Source organism: Ascaphus truei, unplaced genomic scaffold, assembly GCF_040206685.1.
Source record: "Ascaphus truei isolate aAscTru1 unplaced genomic scaffold, aAscTru1.hap1 HAP1_SCAFFOLD_636, whole genome shotgun sequence".
NCBI classification, from domain to species: Eukaryota; Metazoa; Chordata; class Amphibia; order Anura; family Ascaphidae; genus Ascaphus; species Ascaphus truei.
In genome coordinates, this window is record NW_027456969.1 from 180083 (window position 1) to 198738 (window position 18656).

Sequence of the window (18656 nt, forward strand, 5' to 3'; positions counted from 1 at the left end):
GTCCATCCCCCGCTCCTCCTGTCCATCCCCAACTTCCCCTGTCCATCCCCAACTTCCCCTGTCCATCCCCCGCTCCTCCTGTCCATCCCCGCTCCTCCTGTCCATCCCCCGCTCCTCCTGTCCATCCCCGCTCCTCCTGTCCATCCCCCGCTCCTCCTGTCCATCCCCAGCTCCCCCTTTCCATCCCCAATCTCCCTGTCCATCCCCCGCTCCTCCTGTCCATCCCCAACTCTCCCTGTCCATCCCCAGCTCCCCCTGTCCATCCCCGCTCCTCCTGTCCATCCCCAACTCTCCCTGTCCATCCCCAGCTCCCCCTGTTCATCCCCAGCTCCTCCTGTCCATCCCCAGCTCCTCCTGTCCATCCCCAGCTCCCCCTGTCCATCCCCCGCTCCTCCTGTCCATCCCCAGCTCTCCCTGTCTATCCCCAGCTCCCCTGTCCATCCCCAGCTCCTCCTGTCCATCCCCAACTCTCCCTGTCCATCCCCAGCTCCCCTGTCCATCCCAGCTCCTCCTGTCCATCCCAGCTCCCCCTGTCCATCCCCCGCTCCTCCTGTCCATCCCCAGCTCCTCCTGTCCATCCTCTGCTCCCCCTGTCCATACCAGCTCCTCCTGTCCATCCCCAGCTCCCCGTGTCCATCCCCAGCTCCTCCTGTCCATCCCCCGCTTCCACTGTCCATCACCAACTTCCCCTGTCCATCCCCAGCTCCCCGTGTCCATCCCCCGCTCCCCCTGTCCATCCCCAGCTCCCCCTGTCCATCCCCCGCTCCTCCTGTCCATCCCCAGCTCCCCTGTCCATCCCCAGCTCCTCCTGTCCATCCCAAACTCTCCCTGTCCATCCCCAGCTCCCCCTGTCCATCCCCAACTTCACCTGTCCATCCCATTACCCCTGTCCATCCCCCGCTCCTCCTGTACATCCCCCGCTCCTCCTGTCCATCCCAGCTCCCCCTGTCCATCCCCAACTTCCCCTGTCCATCCCCCGCTCCTCCTGTCCATCCCCGCTCCTCCTGTCCATCCCCCGCTCCTCCTGTCCATCCCCCGCTCCTCCTGTCCATCCCCCGCTCCTCCTGTCCATCCCCCGCTCCTCCTGTCCATCCCAGCTCCCCCTGTCCATCCCCAACTTCCCCTGTCCATCCCCCGCTCCTCCTGTCCATCCCCCGCTCTCCTGTCCATCCCCAGCTCCCCTGTCCATCCCCCGCTCTCCTGTCCGTCCCCAGCTCTGCCCGTCCATCCCCAGCTCCCCCTGTCCATCCCCGCTCCTCCTGTCCATCCCCCACTCCTCCTGTCCATCCCCCGCTCCTCCTGTCCATCCCCCGCTCCTCCTGTCCATCCCCCGCTCCTCCTGTCCATCCCCCGCTCCCCCTGTCCATCCCCCGCTCCCTCTGTCCATCCCCCGCTCCTCCTGTCCATCCCCCGCTCCTCCTGTCCATCCCCCGCTCCTCCTGTCCATCCCCAACTTCCCCTGTCCATCCCCAACTTCCCTGTCCATCCCCCGCTCCTCCTGTCCATCCCCAGCTCCTCCTGTCCATCCCCAGCTCCTCCTGTCCATCCCCAGCTCCTCCTGTCCATCCCCCGCTCCTCCTGTCCATCCCCCGCTCCTCCTGTCCATCCCCCGCTCCTCCTGTCCATCCCCCGCTCCTCCTGTACATCCCAGCTCCCCCTGTACATCCCCAGCTCCCCCTGTCCATCCCCCCGCTCCTCCTGTCCATCCCCAACTTCCCCTGTCCATCCCCCGCTCCTCCTGTCCATCCCCAACTTCCCTGTCCATCCCCAGCTCCTCCTGTCCATCCCCCGCTCCTCCTGTACATCCCAGCTCCCCCTGTACATCCCCCGCTCCTCCTGTCCATCCCCAACTTCCCCTGTCCATCCCCCGCTCCTCCTGTCCATCCCCAACTTCCCCTGTCCATCCCCGCTCCTCCTGTACATCCCCAGCTCCCCCTGTACATCCCCCGCTCCCCTGTCCATCCCCAACTTCCCCTGTCCATCCCCCGCTCCTCCTGTCCATCCCCCGCTCCTCCTGTCCATCCCCGCTCCTCCTGTCCATCCCCCGCTCCTCCTGTCCATCCCCCGCTCCTCCTGTCCATCCCCAGCTCCCCCTGTCCATCCCCAACTTCCCCTGTCCATCCCCCGCTCCTCCTGTCCATCCCCCGCTCTCCTGTCCATCCCCAGCTCCCCCTGTCCATCCCCGCTCCTCCTGTCCGTCCCCAGCTCTGCCCGTCCATCCCCAGCTCCCCCTGTCCATCCCCGCTCCTCCTGTCCATCCCCCACTCCTCCTGTCCATCCCCCACTCCTCCTGTCCATCCCCCGCTCCTCCTGTCCATCCCCCGCTCCTCCTGTCCATCCCCCGCTCCCCCTGTCCATCCCCCGCTCCCCCTGTCCATCCCCCGCTCCTCCTGTCCATCCCCCGCTCCTCCTGTCCATCCCCCGCTCCTCCTGTCCATCCCCAACTTCCCCTGTCCATCCCCAACTTCCCCTGTCCATCCCCCGCTCCTCCTGTCCATCCCCAGCTCCTCCTGTCCATCCCAGCTCCTCCTTCCATCCCCAGCTCCTCCTGTCCATCCCCCGCTCCTCCTGTCCATCCCCGCTCCTCCTGTCCATCCCCCGCTCCTCCTGTCCATCCCCCGCTCCTCCTGTACATCCCCAGCTCCCCCTGTACATCCCCAGCTCCCCTGTCCATCCCCCGCTCCCCTGTCCATCCCCCCCCTCCTGTCCATCCCCACTCCCCTGTCCATCCCCGCTCCTCCTGTCCATCCCAACTTCCCCTGTCCATCCCCAGCCCCTCCCCCCCAGCCTCCATCCCCGCTCCTCCTGTACATCCCCAGCTCCCCCTGTACATCCCCCGCTCCTCCTGTCCATCCCCAACTTCCCCTGTCCATCCCCCGCTCCTCCTGTCCATCCCCAACTTCCCCTGTCCATCCCCCGCTCCTCCTGTACATCCCCAGCTCCCCCTGTACATCCCCCGCTCCTCCTGTCCATCCCCAACTTCCCCTGTCCATCCCCAGCTCCTCCTGTCCATCCCCCGCTCCTCCTGTACATCCCCAGCTCCCCCTGTACATCCCCAGCTTCCCCTGTCCATCCCCCGCTCCTCCTGTCCATCCCCAGCTCCTCCTGTCCATCCCCAGCTCCTCCTGTCCATCCCCCGCTCCTCCTGTCCATCCCCCGCTCCTCCTGTCCATCCCCCGCTCCTCCTGTCCATCCCCCGCTCCTCCTGTCCATCCCCAGCTCCCCCTGTCCATCCCCAGCTCCTCCTGTCCATCCCCAGCTCCCCCTGTCCATCCCCCGCTCCTCCTGTCCATCCCCCGCTCCTCCCGTCCATCCCCCGCTCCTCCCGTCCATCCCCCGCTCCTCCCGTCCATCCCCCGCTCCTCCTGTCCATCCCCCGCTCCTCCTGTCCATCCCCCGCTCCTCCTGTCCATCCCCAACTCTCCCTGTTCATCCCCCGCTCCTCCTGTCCATCCCCAGCTCCTCCTGTCCATCCCCAGCTCCTCCTGTCCATCCCCCGCTCCTCCTGTACATCCCCAGCTCCTCCTGTACATCCCCCGCTCCTCCTGTCCATCCCCCGCTCCCCCTGTCCATCCCCAGCTCCTCCTGTCCATCCCCAGCTCCTCCTGTCCATCCCCCGCTCCTACTGTCCATCCCCCGCTCCTCCTGTCCATCCCCCGCTCCTCCTGTCCATCCCCCGCTCCTCCTGTCCATCCCCAGCTCCCCCTGTACATCCCCAGCTCCCCCTGTCCATCCCCCGCTCCTCCTGTCCATCCCCAGCTCCTCCTGTCCATCCCCAGCTCCTCCTGTCCATCCCCCGCTCCTCCTGTCCATCCCCCGCTCCTCCTGTCCATCCCCCGCTCCTCCTGTCCATCCCCAGCTCCTCCTGTCCATCCCCAGCTCCTCCTGTCCATCCCCCGCTCCTCCTGTCCATCCCCAGCTCCTCCTGTCCATCCCCAGCTCCTCCTGTCCATCCCCCGCTCCTCCTGTCCATCCCCCGCTCCTCCTGTCCATCTCCCGCTCCTCCTGTCCATCCCCCGCTCCTCCTGTCCATCCCCAACTTCCCCTGTCCATCCCCCGCTCCTCCTGTCCATCCCCAACTTCCCCTGTCCATCCCCCGCTCCTCCTGTCCATCCCCCGCTCCTCCTGTCCATCCCCCGCTCCTCCTGTCCATCCCCCGCTCCTCCTGTCCATCCCCAGCTCCCCCTGTCCATCCCCAGCTCCTCCTGTCCATCCCAGCTCCTCCTGTCCATCCCCCGCTCCTCCTGTACATCCCCAGCTCCTCCTGTCCATCCCCCGCTCCTCCTGTCCATCCCCCGCTCCCCCTGTCCATCCCCAGCTCCTCCTGTCCATCCCCCGCTCCTCCTGTCCATCCCCCGCTCCTCCTGTCCATCCCCTGCTCCTCCTGTCCATCCCCCGCTCCTCCTGTCCATCCCCAACTTCCCCTATCCATCCCCCGCTCCTCCTGTCCATCCCCAGCTCCTCCTGTCCATCCCCCGCTCCTCCTGTCCATCCCCCGCTCCTCCTGTCCATCCCCCGCTCCTCCTGTCCATCCCCCGCTCCTCCTGTCCATCCCCCAACTTCCCGTCCATCCCCCGCTCCTCCTGTCCATCCCCAGCACACTTCCAACTCCTTGAGACTAGCAGAAAGCAGCGGTACTGAGTGAGACTCCAGCACGTTACACACACCAGTGCAAAGTCATCTACTCCAGGAGTCTCTCAGTCTCTCTCTGCTTCTCTTCTCTCCCCCTCAGTGTTTCTCTTCCCCCTCAGTGCTTCTCTTCTCTCCCCCTAAGTGCTTCTCTTCTCTCCCCTCAGCGCTTCTCTTCTCTCCCCCCCTCAGTGCTTCTCTTTTCTCCCCCCTCAGTGCTTCTCTTCTTTCCCCTCAGTGCTTCTCTTCCCCCCCCCCTCAGTACTTCTCTTCTCTCCCCCCTCAGTGCTTCTCTTCCCCCCCCCTAAGTGCTTCTCTTCCCTCCCCCTCAGTGCTTCTCTTCCCTCCCCCAGCGCTTCTCTTCTCTCCCCTCCCCCCCCCAGTGCTTCTCTTCCCCCCCCCCCAGCACTTCTCTTCCCTCCCCCCCCAGCGCTTATCTTCCCTCCCCCCCTCAGTGCTTCTCTTCCCCCCCCCCAGTGCTTCTCTTCTCTCCCCCTCAGTCCTTCTCTTCTCCCCCCTCAGTGCTTCTCTTCTCTCCCCCCTCAGTGCTTCTCTTCCCTCCCCCAGCGCTTCTCTTCTCTCTCCTCCCCCCCCAGTGCTTCTCTTCCCCCCCCCCCCCAGCACTTCTCTTCCCTCCCCCCCAGCGCTTATCTTCCCTCCCCCCCTCAGTGCTTCTCTTCCCCCCCCAGTGCTTCTCTTCTCTCCCCCTCAGTGCTTCTCTTCTCTCCCCCTCAGTGCTTCTCTTCTCTTCGCTTCTCTTCTCTCTCCCCTCAGTGCTTCTCTTCTCTCCCCCCTCAGTGCTTCTCTTCTCCCCCCCTCAGTGCTTCTCTTCTCCCCCCTCAGTGCTTCTCCCCCCCCCTCAGTGCTTCTCTTCCCCTCCACCCCCAGTGCTTCTCTCCCCCCCCTCAGTGCTTCTCTCCCCCCCCCTCAGTGCTTCTCTCCCCCCCCCTCAGTGCAGTGCTCTCTCCCCCCCCCCCTCAGTGCTTCTCTTCCCCTCCACCCCCAGTGCTTCTCTCCCCCCCTCAGTGCTTCTCTTCCCTCCACCCTCAGTGCTTCTCTCCCCCCCTCCCTCCTCAGTGCTTCTCTTCCCCTCCACCCCCAGTGCTTCTCTCCCCCCCCCCCCCAGTGCTTCTCTCCCCCCCCCTCAGTGCTTCTCTCCCCCCCTCCTCAGTGCTTCTCTCCCCCTCCCCCCTCAGTGCTTCTCTCCCCCCATCAGTGCTTCTCTCCCCCCCCTCAGAGCTTCTCTCCCCCCCTCTGTGCTTCTCTTCCCCTCCACCCCCAGTGCTTCTCTCCCCCCCCTCAGTGCTTCTCTCCCCCCCCCCTCAGTGCTTCTCTTCCCTCCACCCTCAGTGCTTCTCTCCCCCGCTCCCTCCTCAGTGCTTCTCTTCCCCTCCACCCCCAGTGCTTCTCTCCCCCCCCCTCAGTGCTTCTCTCCCCCCCCTCCCTCCTCAGTGCTTCTCTTCCCCTCCACCCCCAGTGCTTCTCTCCCCCCCCCCCTCAGTGCTTCTCTCCCCCTCCCACCTCAGTGCTTCTCTTCTCTCCCTCCCATGTCCCCTTCTCTCTCCCGTGGGGTTTGCAGCGCTGGGGCGGTTATCAGCTCCCATGAGTACATCTCACTGCAGGAAGCGGCTGCAGCCATCGTCCCACGCGTCCGATACTCAAACATTGATAAAGCACCAACATATTCCACTGCGCAGTACAACAGGGGGCACGGGAGGGGGGCGCGGGAGGAGGGGGGCACGGGAGGGCGGCACGGGAGGGGGGCGCGGGAGGAGGGGGGATTACACGGGAGGGAGGGGGGGTTATGGGAGGAGGGGGGATTACACGGGAGGAGGGGGGGTTATGGGAGGAGGGGGGGTTATGGGAGGAGGGGGGATTACACGGGAGGAGGGGGGATTACACGGGAGGGAGGGGGGGTTATGGGAGGAGGGGGGATTACACGGGAGGAGGGGGGGTTATGGGAGGAGGGGGGATTACACGGGAGGAGGGGGGGTTATGGGAGGAGGGGGGATTACACGGGAGGAGGGGGGATTATGGGAGGAGGGGGGATTACACGGGAGGAGGGGGGGTTATGGGAGGAGGGGGGATTACACGGGAGGAGGGGGGTTATGGGAGGAGGGGGGGTTATGGGAGGAGGGGGGATTACACGGGAGGAGGGGGGATTATGGGAGGAGGGGGGGTTATGGAAGGAGGGGGGATTATGGGAGGAGGGGGGATTACACGGGAGGAGGGGGGGTTATGGGAGATGGGGGGATTACACGGGAGGAGGGGGGATTACACGGGAGGAGGGGGGGTTATGGGAGGGAGTTGGGGGTCGTTGAATTCAGAGGAATTTTTATCAAATTCAAGTATATTTTTATAATGTTATACAGCGTTCAACAGGACAGGATTCCTGGGACAGAGACACCCCCATATCATACAGCGTGTAACAGGACAGGATTCCTGGGGCAGAGACACCCCCATATCATACAGCGTGCAACAGGACAGGATTCCTGGGACAGAGACACCCGCATATCATACAGCGTGTAACAGGACAGGATTCCTGGGAGACAGGCACCTCCATATCATACAGCGTGTAACAGGACAGGATTCCTGGGAGACAGACACCCTCATATCATACAGCGTGTAACAGGACAGGATTCCTGGGACAGAGACACCCCCATACCATACAGCGTATAACAGGACAGGATTCCTGGGGCAGAGACACCCCCATATCATACAGCGTGCAACAGGACAGGATTCCTGGGACAGAGACACCCGCATATCATACAGCGTGTAACAGGACAGGATTCCTGGGAGACAGACACCCTCATATCATACAGCGTGTAACAGGACAGGATTCCTGGGACAGAGACACCCGCATATCATACAGCGTGTAACAGTACAGGATTCCTGGGAGACAGGCACCTCCATATCATACAGCGTGTAACAGGACAGGATTCCTGGGAGACAGACACCCTCATATCATACAGCGTGTAACAGGACAGGATTCCTGGGACAGACACCCTCATATCATACAGCGTGCAACAGGACAGGATTCCTGGGACAGAGACACCCTCATATCATACAGCGTGTAACAGGACAGGATTCCTGGGAGACAGACACCCTCATATCATACAGCGTGTAACAGGACAGGATTCCTGGGACAGAGACACCCCCATATCATACAGCGTGTAACAGGACAGGATTCCTGGGAGACAGACACCCTCATATCATACAGCGTGTAACAGGACAGGATTCCTGGGACAGAGACACCCCCATATCATACAGCGTGTAACAGGACAGGATTCCTGGGAGACAGACACCCTCATAACATACAGCGTGTAACAGGACAGGATTCCTGGGAGACAGGCACCCTCATAACATACAGCGTGTAACAGGACAGGATTCCTGGGAGACAGACACCCTCATATCATACAGCGTGTAACAGGACAGGATTCCTGGGACAGACACCCTCATATCATACAGCGTGCAACAGGACAGGATTCCTGGGACAGAGACACCCTCATATCATACAGCGTGTAACAGGACAGGATTCCTGGGAGACAGACACCCTCATATCATACAGCGTGTAACAGGACAGGATTCCTGGGACAGACACCCCCATATCATACAGCGTGTAACAGGACAGGATTCCTGGGAGACAGACACCCCCATATCATACAGCGTGTAACAGGACAGGATTCCTGGGAGACAGACACCCTCATATCATACAGCGTGTAACAGGACAGGATTCCTGGGACAGAGACACCCCCATATCATACAGCGTGTAACAGGACAGGATTCCTGGGAGACAGGCACCTCCATATCATACAGCGTGTAACAGGACAGGATTCCTGGGAGACAGACACCCTCATATCATACAGCGTGTAACAGGACAGGATTCCTGGGAGACAGACACCCTCATATCATACAGCGTATAACAGGACAGGATTCCTGGGACAGAGACACCCCCATATCATACAGCGTGTAACAGGACAGGATTCCTGGGAGACAGGCACCTCCATATCATACAGCGTGTAACAGGACAGGATTCCTGGGAGACAGACACCCTCATATCATACAGCGTGTAACAGGACAGGATTCCTGGGACAGAGACACCCCCATATCATACAGCGTGTAACAGGACAGGATTCCTGGGAGACAGGCACCTCCATATCATACAGCGTGTAACAGGACAGGATTCCTGGGAGACAGACACCCTCATATCATACAGCTTGTAACAGGACAGGATTCCTGGGAGACAGACACCCTCATATCATACAGCGTATAACAGGACAGGATTCCTGGGACAGAGACACCCCCATATCATACAGCGTGTGACAGGATTCCTGGGAGACAGGCACCTCCATATCATACAGCGTGTAACAGGACAGGATTCCTGGGAGACAGACACCCTATATCATACAGCGTGTAACAGGACAGGATTCCTGGGACAGAGACACCCCCATATCATACAGCGTGTAACAGGACAGGATTCCTGGGAGACAGGCACCCCATTTTCTGTGGGACCTATGCGATAACAGCCAGTCCTGTAAAAGAGACGAGTGCGTGTTCCATATCACACGGTTACAGTCTGTAATGAAAGTGTCGGGAGAGACGCGCGGGGGTGGGCCCAGCGACCCCCAGAGACCCCAGAGACCCTCACAGGCCCTGCAGGTAGCTGCTCAGGACCCCCGGATCCACCAGGCTCTCGCTCAGCGGCTGCTCCGTGTGGAACTCACGCTGGTGCTGCCGGGTTTTCCTGCCGCCCCTCTGGGGGATGGGAAGCTCTGAGTGGTGTGCAGGCAGGGGCTCCCCGAAAAAATATGGGTGCAGGAGAGCCTGAAAGAGAGGAGGCTGGTGTTATACAGTAACCAGAGGAAGCGGCAGAGTCGAGGTGCAGGAGGGTAACGGGGGAGGGGAACCCTGTGGGTTCAAATCCATCGCCCGTACCCCCCCAGTCAGGGCAGATATGGGGGAGTTATATACAGAGCGATGTGAGATACAGCAGCACAGACTCGCAGATACAAGACGCCGTCTCGCGTACTTGTAATGGTGCGAAACGTGATCTACTTCAGGGGCCACACCCCGCGTACCCTCTCTTACCTAGGGGGGCAGAGCGCACGACCCCTCCCGTCAGCGGCTAAATACCAGTGCCCTAATTAATACTGTCTCGCGCCTCTTCTTACATTGGGAACTAGTGACCAGCACGGGAGAGGGACTACAGGGGCCCGCCTCCCTGCCCTGGGGCCCGAGCGGTCCCGCCTCCCTGCCCTGGGGCCCGAGCGGTCCCGCCTCCCTGCCCTGGGGCCCGAGCGGTCCCGCCTCCCTGCCCTGGGGCCCGAGCGGTCCCGCCTCCCTGCCCTGGGGCCCGAGCGGTCCCGCCTCCCTGCCCTGGGGCCCGAGCGGTCCCCCCCTCCCTGCCCTGGGGCCCGAGCGGTCCCGCCTCCCTGCCCTGGGGCCCGAGCGGTCCCGCCTCCCTGCCCCGGGGCCCCGAGCGGTCCCGCCTCCCTGCCCCGGGGCCCGAGCGGTCCCGCCTCCCTGCCCTGGGGCCCGAGCGGTCCCCGCCTCCCTGCCCCGGGGCCCGAGCGGTCCCGCCTCCCTGCCCCGGGGCCCGAGCAGTCCCGCCTCCCTGCCCTGGGGCCCGAGCGGTCCCGCCTCCCTGCCCTGGGGCCCGAGCGGTCCCGCCTCCCTGCCCTGGGCCCCGAGCGGTCCCGCCTCCCTGCCCTGGGGCCCGAGCGGTCCCGCCTCCCTGCCCTGGGGCCCGAGCGGTCCCGCCTCCCTGCCCTGGGGCCCGAGCGGTCCCGCCTCCCTGCCCTGGGGCCCCGAGCGGTCCCGCCTCCCTGCCCTGGGGCCCGAGCGGTCCCGCCTCCCTGCCCTGGGGCCCGAGCGGTCCCGCCTCCCTGCCCTGGGGCCCGAGCGGTCCCGCCTCCCTGCCCTGGGGCCCGAGCGGTCCCGCCTCCCTGCCCTGGGGCCCGAGCGGTCCCGCCTCCCTGCCCTGGGGCCCGAGCGGTCCCCGCCTCCCTGCCCTGGGGCCCGAGCAGTCCCGCGTCCCTGCCCTGGGGCCCGAGCGGTCCCGCCTCCCTGCCCTGGGGCCCCGAGCGGTCCCGCCTCCCTGCCCTGGGCCCCGAGCGGTCCCGCCTCCCTGCCCTGGGGCCCGAGCGGTCCCGCCTCCCTGCCCTGGGGCCCGAGCGGTCCCCCCTCCCTGCCCTGGGGCCCGAGCGGTCCCGCCTCCCTGCCCTGGGGCCCGAGCGGTCCCGCCTCCCTGCCCTGGGGCCCGAGCGGCCATGACGTCACCCAGCAGGTTCGCCATCGCGGCTAACCTGGCAGTGGGCCTGTCCCCATTCCGGCGCGGCTCTGGTGCCTGCAGGCGCACACTATGGCGGGGACTGGGCCTGCAGCAGCTCAGAGCCCGGAGCGCAATGCGCGCTGCGCTGACCTCACCTCGGCCGCCCGGACCCGCTGCTGCGACGGATAGACCAGGAAGCGCATGAGGAGCTGCAGGGCTGGGGGGGAGCTGTCCGGGACCATGCGCTCCGGGGGGGGTGGGACGATGCTCCTTGAAGGAAATCTTGTTATAATCTGGGAGCTCCGTGATCTCCTGGGGGTACAGTGACAGGGCTGTCACGTCACATGGACCGAGGGTGACACAATGACAGGACCCTCCCCTCCCCCACTGCCCGGTAACAGTGCTACTTACAGGCCAGGTCTTGGGGTTGGGTGTCCCCAGCGTGCGAAGTACACAGCACAGCTGCTCAATGTCATTCTCCCCGGGGAACAGAGGGGAGCTGTTCAGAAGTTCCCCAAATATGCAGCCGACCGCCCTGGAGGAAGCAGAAGAGTTTCAGAGGAAACCTAACTCCTGCAGTGCTGATGGACTATCCCACAGGAAGGTGGCAGAACTCACCACAGGTCGACTCCTTCATCGTATTTGCGCGCTCCGTACAGTAACTCTGGCGCTCGGTACCACCTGCAGAGAGGATGGGTCACAGTAACAGAGGTGCCTTATTGCTGGGGACAGATTAGGGGGTCTGTGTCACTACTATAGTGCAATGGAGGCAGCCACGCCTGCCCGGCGCCCGGCCGCGCGTACACAGAGCGCCCGGCCGCGCGTACACAGAGCGCCCGGCCGCGCGTACACAGAGCGCCCGGCCGCGCGTACACAGAGCGCCCGGCCGCGCGTACACAGAGCGCCCGGCCGCGCGTACACAGAGCGCCCGGCCGCGCGTACACAGAGCGCCCGGCCGCGCGTACACAGGGCGCCCGGCCGCGCGTACACAGAGCGCCCGGCCGCGCGTACACAGGGCGCCCGGCCGCGCGTACACAGGGCGCCCGGCCGCGCGTACACAGGGCGCCCGGCCGCGCGTACACAGGGCGCCCGGCCGCGCGTACACAGGGCGCCCGGCCGCGCGTACACAGGGCGCCCGGCCGCGCGTACACAGGGCGCCCGGCCGCGCGTACACAGGGCGCCCGGCCGCGCGTACACAGGGCGCCCGGCCGCGCGTACACAGGGCGCCCGGCCGCGCGTACACAGGGCGCCCGGCCGCGCGTACACAGGGCGCCCGGCCGCGCGTACACAGGGCGCCCGGCCGCGCGTACACAGGGCGCCCGGCCGCGCGTACACAGAGCGCCCGGCCGCGCGTACACAGAGCGCCCGGCCGCGCGTACACAGACCGCCCGGCCGCGCGTACACAGGGCGCCCGGCCGCGCGTACACAGAGCGCCCGGCCGCGCGTACACAGAGCGCCCGGCCGCGCGTACACAGAGCGCCCGGCCGCGCGTACACAGACGGACACGCCTCTTCTTGTACTGACCTGGTAGCCACTTGGTGGCTGTACAGACGGTCCGAGTCACTGGAGAAGACCCGCGCCAGGCCAAAGTCGGCTATCTTGAGGAGCCCAGTGGCGCTGATGAGAAGGTTTGCCGGCTTCAGGTCCTGTCAGAAAATGAGCAGAGGCTGGAGGGGAGGTTGGCTCTGCGCCTGGCCGTGTATACCCCCTGTATACGTACTCTGCGCTTGGTCGTGTATACCCCCTGTATACGTACTCTGTGCCTGGCCGTGTATACCCCCTGTATACGTACTCTGCGCCTGGCCGTGTATACCCCCTGTATACGTACTCTGTGCCTGGTCGTGTATACCCCCTGTATACGTACTCTGTGCCTGGCCGTGTATACCCCCTGTATACGTACTCTGTGCCTGGCCGTGTATACCCCCTGTATACGTACTCTGCGCCTGGCCGTGTATACCCCCTGTATACGTACTCTGTGCCTGGTCGTGTATACCCCCTGTATACGTACTCTGTGCCTGGCCGTGTATACCCCCTGTATACGTACTCTGTGCCTGGTCGTGTATACCCCCTGTATACGTACTCTGCGCCTGGCCGTGTATACCCCCTGTATACGTACTCTGTGCCTGGTCGTGTATACCCCCTGTATACGTACTCTGTGCCTGGCCGTGTATACCCCCTGTATACGTACTCTGTGCCTGGCCGTGTATACCCCCTGTATACGTACTCTGCGCCTGGCCGTGTATACCCCCTGTATACGTACTCTGCGCCTGGCCGGGTATACCCCCTGTATACGTACTCTGCGCCTGGTCGTGTATACCCCCTGTATATGTACTCTGTGCCTGGCGTGTATACCCCCTGTATACGTACTCTGTGCCTGGCCGTGTATACCCCCTGTATACGTACTCTGTGCCTGGCCGGGTATACCCCCTGTATACGTACTCTGTGCCTGGTCGTGTATAACCCCTGTATACGTACTCTGTGCCTGGCCGGGTATACCCCCTGTATACGTACTCTGTGTCTGGCGTGTATACCCCCTGTATACGTACTCTGCGCCTGGCCGTGTATACCCCCTGTATACATACTCTGCGCCTGGCCGTGTATACCCCCTGTATACGTACTCTGTGCCTGGCCGGGTATACCCCCTGTATACGTACTCTGTGCCTGGCCGGGTATACCCCCTGTATACGTACTCTGCGCCTGGTCGTGTATACCCCCTGTATACCCCCTGTATACGTACTCTGCGCCTGGCCGTGTATACCCCCTGTATACGTACTCTGCGCCTGGCCGTGTATACCCCCTGTATACGTACTCTGCGCCTGGCCGTGTATACCCCCTGTATACGTACTCTGTGCCTGGCCGTGTATACCCCCTGTATACGTACTCTGTGCCTGGCCGTGTATACCCCCTGTATACGTACTCTGCGCCTGGCCGTGTATACCCCCTGTATACGTACTCTGCGCCTGGCCGTGTATACCCCCTGTATACGTACTCTGTGCCTGGCCGTGTATACCCCCTGTATACGTACTCTGTGCCTGGCCGTGTATACCCCCTGTATACGTACTCTGTGCCTGGCGTGTATACCCCCTGTATACGTACTCTGCGCCTGGCCGTGTATACCCCCTGTATACGTACTCTGTGCCTGGCCGTGTATACCCCCTGTATACGTACTCTGTGCCTGGCCGTGTATACCCCCTGTATACGTACTCTGTGCCTGGCGTGTATACCCCCTGTATACGTACTCTGTGCCTGGCCGTGTATACCCCCTGTATACGTACTCTGTGCCTGGCCGTGTATACCCCCTGTATACGTACTCTGCGCCTGGCCGTGTATACCCCCTGTATACGTACTCTGTGCCTGGCGTGTATACCCCCTGTATACGTACTCTGCGCCTGGCCGTGTATACCCCCTGTATACGTACTCTGCGCCTGGCCGTGTATACCCCCTGTATACGTACTCTGTGCCTGGCCGTGTATACCCCCTGTATACGTACTCTGTGCCTGGCCGTGTATACCCCCTGTATACGTACTCTGTGCCTGGCCGTGTATACCCCCTGTATACGTACTCTGTGCCTGGCCGTGTATACCCCCTGTATACGTACTCTGCGCCTGGCCGTGTATACCCCCTGTATACGTACTCTGTGCCTGGCCGTGTATACCCCCTGTATACGTACTCTGCGCCTGGCCGTGTATACCCCCTGTATACGTACTCTGCGCCTGGCCGTGTATACCCCCTGTATACGTACTCTGCGCCTGGCCGTGTATACCCCCTGTATACGTACTCTGCGCCTGGTCGTGTATACCCCCTGTATACGTACTCTGTGCCTGGCCGTGTATACCCCCTGTATACGTACTCTGCGCCTGGCCGTGTATACCCCCTGTATACGTACTCTGCGCCTGGCCAGGTATACCCCCTGTATACGTACTCTGTGCCTGGCCGGGTATACCCCCTGTATACGTACTCTGCGCCTGGCCGTGTATACCCCCTGTATACGTACTCTGCGCCTGGCCGTGTATACCCCCTGTATACGTACTCTGTGCCTGGCCGTGTATACCCCCTGTATACGTACTCTGTGCCTGGCCGTGTATACCCCCTGTATACGTACTCTGCGCCTGGCCGTGTATACCCCCTGTATACGTACTCTGCGCCTGGCCGTGTATACCCCCTGTATACGTACTCTGCGCCTGGCCGTGTATACCCCCTGTATACGTACTCTGTGTCTGGCCGTGTATACCCCCTGTATACGTACTCTGTGCCTGGCCGTGTATACCCCCTGTATACGTACTCTGTGCCTGGCCGTGTATACCCCCTGTATACGTACTCTGCGCCTGGCCGTGTATACCCCCTGTATACGTACTCTGCGCCTGGTCGTGTATACCCCCTGTATACGTACTCTGCGCCTGGTCGTGTATACCCCCTGTATACGTACTCTGTGCCTGGCGTGTATACCCCCTGTATACGTACTCTGTGCCTGGCCGTGTATACCCCCTGTATACGTACTCTGTGCCTGGCCGTGTATACCCCCTGTATACGTACTCTGCGCCTGGTCGTGTATACCCCCTGTATACGTACTCTGTGCCTGGCCGGGTATACCCCCTGTATACGTACTCTGTGCCTGGCCGGGTATACCCCCTGTATACGTACTCTGCGCCTGGCCGTGTATACCCCCTGTATACGTACTCTGTGCCTGGCCGGGTATACCCCCTGTATACGTACTCTGTGCCTGGCCGTGTATACTCCCTGTATACGTACTCTGTGCCTGGCCGGGTATACCCCCTGTATACGTACTCTGTGCCTGGCCGAGTATACCCCCTGTATACGTACTCTGCGCCTGGTCGTGTATACCCCCTGTATACGTACTCTGTGCCTGGTCGTGTATACCCCCTGTATACGTACTCTGTGCCTGGCCGGGTATACCCCCTGTATACGTACTCTGTGCCTGGCCAGGTATACCCCCTGTATACGTACTCTGCGCCTGGTCGTGTATACCCCCTGTATACGTACTCTGCGCCTGGCCGTGTATACCCCCTGTATACGTACTCTGTGCCTGGCCGTGTATACCCCCTGTATACGTACTCTGGCCTGGCGTGTATACCCCCTATATACGTACTCTGTGCCTGGCCGGGTATACCCCCTGTATACGTACTCTGCGCATGGTCGTGTATACCCCCTGTATACGTACTCTGTGCCTGGCCGGGTATACCCCCTGTATACGTACTCTGTGCCTTGTCGTGTATACCCCCTGTATACGTACTCTGCGCCTGGCCGTGTATACCCCCTGTATACGTACTCTGTGCCTGGCCGTGTATACCCCCTGTATACGTACTCTGTGCCTGGCCGTGTATACCCCCTGTATACGTACTCTGTGCCTGGCCGTGTATACCCCCTGTATACGTACTCTGTGCCTGGCCGTGTATACCCCCTGTATACGTACTCTGCGCCTGGTCGTGTATACCCCCTGTATACGTACTCTGTGCCTGGCCGTGTATACCCCCTGTATACGTACTCTGCGCCTGGTCGTGTATACCCCCTGTATACGTACTCTGTGCCTGGTCGTGTATACCCCCTGTATACGTACTCTGTGCCTGGCCGTGTATACCCCCTGTATACGTACTCTGCGCCTGGTCGTGTATACCCCCTGTATACGTACTCTGTGCCTGGCCGTGTATACCCCCTGTATACGTACTCTGCGCCTGGTCGTGTATACCCCCTGTATACGTACTCTGTGCCTGGTCGTGTATACCCCCTGTATACGTACTCTGTGCCTGGTCGTGTATACCCCCTGTATACGTACTCTGTGCCTGGCCGTGTATACCCCATGTCTTACCCCCTGTATACGTACTCTGTGCATGATGGAATTCTCATGGCAGAACTTCACCCCTTTCAGCAGCATCATCATGTAACCTTTGACCTGGGCTTCGGTCAGTGGCTGGTCAGAATTCCTGATCACCTCAGAGAGGTCGGAGAGCATGTACTCAAAGACCAGTACGAACCCCGTCCCATGAGGGAAGACCTCCCTCAGTTTCACCACCTGTGGAGAGACCCCAAAACTGAGAGGTGACCCCGACACCGCAAAGTGACCCAAGGAGCAACCCATTTTGTCACCCAACCTGCAGTGACACGGTGACAACTAACCCTCCCTGCGGTGACACGGTGACAACTAACCCTCCCTGCGGTGACACGGTGACAACTAACCCTCCCTGCGGTGACATGGAAGAGACCTGTCCCTCCCTGCGGTGACACAGTGACACCTAACCCTCCCTGCGGTGACACGGTGACACCTAACCCTCCCTGCGGTGACACCTAACCCTCCCTGCGGTGACACAGAAGAGACCTGTCCCTCCCTGCGGTGACACAGTGACACCTAACCCTCCCTGCGGTGACATGGAAGAGACCTGTCCCTCCCTGCGGTGACACAGTGACACCTAACCCTCCCTGCAGTGACACGGTGACACCTAACCCTCCCTGCGGTGACACCTAACCCTCCCTGCGGTGACACAGAAGAGACCTGTCCCTCCCTGCGGTGACACAGTGACACCTAACCCTCCCTGCGGTGACACGGAAGAGACCTGTCCCTCCCTGCGGTGACACGGTGACACCTAACCCTCCCTGCGGTGACACAGAAGAGACCTGTCCCTCCCTGCGGTGACACAGTGACACCTAACCCTCCCTGCGGTGACATGGAAGAGACCTGTCCCTCCCTGCGGTGACACAGTGACACCTAACCCTCCCTGCGGTGACACGGTGACACCTAGCCCTCCCTGCGGTGACACAGAAGAGACCTGTCCCTCCCTGCGGTGACACAGTGACACCTAACCCTCCCTGCGGTGACACAGAAGAGACCTGTCCCTCCCTGCGGTAACACAGTGACACCTAACCCTCCCTGCGGTGACACGGTGACACCTAACCCTCCCTGCGGTGACACGGTGACACCTAACCCTCCCTGCGGTGACATGGAAGAGACCTGTCCTTCCCTGCGGTGACACAGTGACACCTAACCCTCCCTGCGGTGACACAGAAGAGACCTGTCCCTCCCTGCGGTGACACAGTGACACCTAACCCTCCCTGCGGTGACATGGAAGAGACCTGTCCCTCCCTGCGGTGACACAGTGACACCTAACCCTCCCTGCGGTGACACGGTGACACCTAGCCCTCCCTGCGGTGACACAGAAGAGACCTGTCCCTCCCTGCGGTGACACAGTGACACCTAACCCTCCCTGCGGTGACACAGAAGAGACCTGTCCCTCCCTGCGGTAACACAGTGACACCTAACCCTCCCTGCGGTGACACAGTGACACCTAACCCTCCCTGCGGTGACACAGTGACACCTAACCCTCCCTGCGGTGACACAGTGACACCTAACCCTCCCTGCGGTGACATGGAAGAGACCTGTCCCTCCCTGCGGTGACACCGTGACACCTAACCCTCCCTGCGGTGACACAGAAGAGACCTGTCCCTCCCTGCGGTGACACAGTGATACCTAACCCTCCCTGCTGTGACACGGTGACACCTAACCCTCCCTGCGGTGACACAGTGACACCTAACCCTCCCTGCGGTGACATGGAAGAGACCTGTCCCTCCCTGCGGTGACACCGTGACACCTAACCCTCCCTGCGGTGACACAGAAGAGACCTGTCCCTCCCTGCGGTGACACAGTGATACCTAACCCTCCCTGCGGTGACACAGTGACACCTAACCCTCCCTGCGGTGACACAGTGACACCTAACCCTCCCTGCCGTGATACAGAAGAGACCTGTCC

The 18656-nt window shown here is 62.3% G+C and overlaps 1 protein-coding gene across 1 annotated transcript in view; it reads right to left on the reverse strand.

Moving 5' to 3' along the window:
* LOC142485754 (GATA-binding factor 1-B-like) overlaps positions 1 to 18656 on the reverse strand; it is a 60561-nt gene that overhangs the window by 41351 nt on the left and 554 nt on the right. The window contains 7 exon segments of the mRNA XM_075584538.1: positions 9354 to 9453; positions 11056 to 11154; positions 11156 to 11212; positions 11312 to 11435; positions 11519 to 11581; positions 12425 to 12546; positions 16740 to 16928. Of these exon segments, the coding sequence (XP_075440653.1) occupies positions 9354 to 9453; positions 11056 to 11154; positions 11156 to 11212; positions 11312 to 11435; positions 11519 to 11581; positions 12425 to 12546; positions 16740 to 16868 (694 nt within the window). The 5' untranslated portion in view covers positions 16869 to 16928.